Source organism: Solanum pennellii, chromosome 11, assembly GCF_001406875.1.
Source record: "Solanum pennellii chromosome 11, SPENNV200".
Taxonomy (NCBI): Eukaryota; Viridiplantae; Streptophyta; class Magnoliopsida; order Solanales; family Solanaceae; genus Solanum; species Solanum pennellii.
The window spans coordinates 30,769,798-30,773,330 of record NC_028647.1 but is presented as its reverse complement, the minus strand read 5'-3'; the positions used below and the strand labels follow the sequence as shown (position 1 = coordinate 30,773,330).

General features: G+C 30.1%; 1 protein-coding gene across 1 annotated transcript; it reads right to left on the bottom strand.

Moving 5' to 3' along the window:
• Positions 1 to 1,416: 1,416 nt before the first annotated feature.
• On the bottom strand, positions 1,417 to 3,169 carry LOC107004239 (peroxidase 44-like). The gene is made up of 2 exons (XM_015202472.2): positions 2,947 to 3,169; positions 1,417 to 2,320 (listed from the first exon to the last, which is right to left on the bottom strand). The coding sequence occupies exons 1-2, from the start codon at positions 3,154 to 3,156 to the stop codon at positions 1,475 to 1,477; spliced, it is 1,056 nt and encodes a 351-aa protein (XP_015057958.1). The 5' UTR covers positions 3,157 to 3,169; the 3' UTR covers positions 1,417 to 1,474.
• Between the last annotated feature and the right edge of the window lie 364 nt (positions 3,170 to 3,533).

Below are 3,533 nucleotides of genomic sequence, written 5' to 3'. Positions count from 1 at the left end.
GCATCAAAAGCTGTCAACTGTTGATAAAGTAGTGCAATGGGGAATTGAAGCAAAGAAAGAATGTGTTCTATGCAAGAATGCTGAAGAGTCTTCAGAACACTTGTTTCTACAATGCCAATATGCAAGGAAGGTATGGAAAGAAATCCTGGATAGTATAGATCATCAAAGCTCTATTCCTGTAGTATGGGAACAATTCCAGAACTGGTGTATCAAGAATGGGAAAGGAAGAAGAGCTACAGCTCAGAGGTTCAAGACTGTGTTGACAGAAGGAGTTTATGGGCTATGGATAGAGAGAAACAGAAGAATCTTTGAAAACAAGAGCAGAAAGGAAGAGAACATAGCAAAAGAAATAATGTGTGTAACTATAGCTAGGATATCCTTTACAAAACTAAAGATGTAATGTTGTGATGAGGCCTAGATATAGTGTAGGAGGAAGAGTCTTAGTTTTTTTTCTGGATTTGTAAGCAACTGTGTTAGTTGCTTTGATTTGTAATGTTTGTTCTGGTAATTAATAAACTAGTTACCAAAAAAAAAAAAATAATAATCANATAATAATAATAATAATAATAATAAATAATAATAATAATAATAATAATAATCATAATAATAATAACAATAATAATAATAATAATAAATAATNGTGTTAGTTGCTTTGATTTGTAATGTTTGTTCTGGTAATTAATAAACTAGTTACCAAAAAAAAATAATAGTAATAATAATAATAATAATAACAATAATAGTTNAAAAAAAAAAAAAAAAAAAAAAAAAAAAAAAAAAAAAAAAACAAAACAACAACAACAACAACAACAATTGCCTCTTCTATGCTCGAAAACTCCGTTGATCATTATAATAGTCCATCAATGAAGAAAATCAATACTACTCTAATTAATTTTATATGAAATTGAATTTAATACTATAATCAACAATTGGAAATCAATGATTGTGACTGTAGAGTTAAACTACATTACAAAAATAAATTTTACTTACTTGAAGGTGGCGATGATCTCTCTGTTTGTGTTCACCGTAGGAACAACTTAGTTTTTTTTCTTCTCTTATTTTCTTTTTTAAATTAATTATGTAATGAAAGTAATAATTCCTAATAACCTACTTTAATATTTGAAATTTGTTCCATTATTATAAAAAATAAATAAGTTAACTGTAAATTAATTAACTATAGTTAAATGACCATTCAAAATTATTAAAAATGATTTTTTGGATCTGGATCATTACACAAAATGTGTCTATTTGTTCAATTTTATACAAACAAAAATTTGGAAGGCATAAATATAATGGTTATTGAATCCAAGTTAAAGGGAACATTAATTGTATTATATTATAATTATATATATGCCTATTCTCTTTAGTGAAATAAACATGAAACCAACGGAAACGATGAGCTAATAGAAAATAAATCAGTGGATAAAAAAGATGCTTGCAATAATATGTGTAATGAAGAATGTTATAGACTTATTAATTAAGGTGCAATGAATGGAATTGAAAACTTTGATCCTTTGCGAGGTGGAGGATTCTTTGGGCGAAAGCTCTTCTTTCTAGGCTGGCGTTTTTTCTGCTGAGCTGGAGGATTGAATGCTCTACAATTTTTTCTAATTTCTCCGAATTTTCCCTCGAGAACTTGTGTGTTCCCTAACTTGATCAATGCACTTGCAAAAGCCTGTTGGAAGGCTTTTGGATTTATAGAAAAATTCTTAACAATCCCAGCACTTGACCTATCAGATGCAAGTTGTTGATCAATTTTCAACAACCCTTTCTTCAACCGTATCTGCTTGTAGAATTCATTGTCCACAATAAATGACGTGCTTTGATCTAAGAAAACAGAGGGATCATTATTCCTTGCAGCGCAAGTCTTACTAAGTCTTGTGAACAAGTTAGAATCCATACTCCCGTCAAATCTGGATATACGGTCTTGAATAAGACTACAATGTGTAATTCCAACGGTATGGGCACCCAAAAGAGTAACCATGTCATTCAGGCTAAACCCTTTGTTTGTGAAAATTTTTAATGCTTCTTCAACTGTTAAACTTGGTCCTGGTAAGTTAACTTCTGATGGATTTGAGATCAGCCCATCTCGTCTCCCTGTGGGGATGTTATACTTAGGTCCTCCAGCTAATGCCACTGAATCGCAAGTAGCTAATGCTATGATATCAGCACAGGAGACGGTACTTGGGCATGCAGACTCTACTCGGCTCTTTATCCGATCAATAACCTCATATCCTCTTACTGATTGGTTTGGTCCTGCGTCTTTTTCAGATTGCTTGTTTCGAGTGTTCTTCGAGTCTATCAGTATTGATGCATCACAACCCTGAACAAAGTAATTAATTATTAGTATGGTTCAAAGGGAGAGGAAGAACACTTTTTATCCAAATGGTTGACCACATTCACCTCAACCTCATATGAGTCAATGAGAAAGTGATCGAGTGAATTGCAATTTGATTCATTTTCTATGTATGTCCTCCATCTAATCCAATTATTTGACACCTTTAGTTATATATATTCCCGCAGTTCCATTCATTCCTTTCTATAAATAGTTGAACCATAATACTTGTCATTTTATAAAATGTATTCATAAATTATCATGTTTTGTCTATTATACCTTGATAGAGTAGTTAATTAATAATTTATTATAAAGTTGACTTAAAAAAACATTAAATAAAGATAGAAGAGTAAAATTACATCATTTCTTAATATATGTGCAAAGTAAAAATGTGACATATAAAATGGGACGGAGAGAGTATCACACATACAATTTTACTTTGATATTTCAATAATAATAGAAAGAATATATTTTCAAAAAACATTATGACAAGTATATTTATTCCCAATTAACCAGTCCAAGAAATATAAAATTAATTGAACCAAAGCAAGAATGGGAAGGTCGAAATTTCGCGTATAGTTATGACACACAGAAGCAAGAATATTATTACATACCCTGACAAAGCAGTCATGAAAATACATCCGAAGCAAGGCTGCTGTGATGGAACGATCAGTAGAGAAGGAGCGTTGCACTTCTTGTTGTACAATACTTTCGGCTGCACGACATTTTTTGGCGTAAAAACCAACTTGAAGTGCACTTGACACAATAATCAGTTCATGAAAAATATAACATATAAACAAGAGTTGTATTATCTTCTTCTCCATTTAATTTGATGTGTTAATTTATAGCACTTAATTCAAAATCAAATTTAATATATTGAGAGGACTTTCCAAAGGTATTTATACATATACAATAGAGATATTGGAGCTTTGCAAGTTAAACATAAGTGGGATGCACGACAGCACGAATATAATAAATAAAACTACTTTAAGACAAGAAGATATAACAATGAGATTAATAAGGTTGGTTCATGAGTATTATTCTCCATTTTTAATAATGTGTTAATTTTGATTTGATAAATAATTTAAGAAATAAAATGGGACTTTTCAACCTTGTAATTTTAAATTAAAAACATGTAAATTTTACAAAAGTATTATTTAATTTTATGGTTGTTTGTGAAAAGTATATATATATATATATA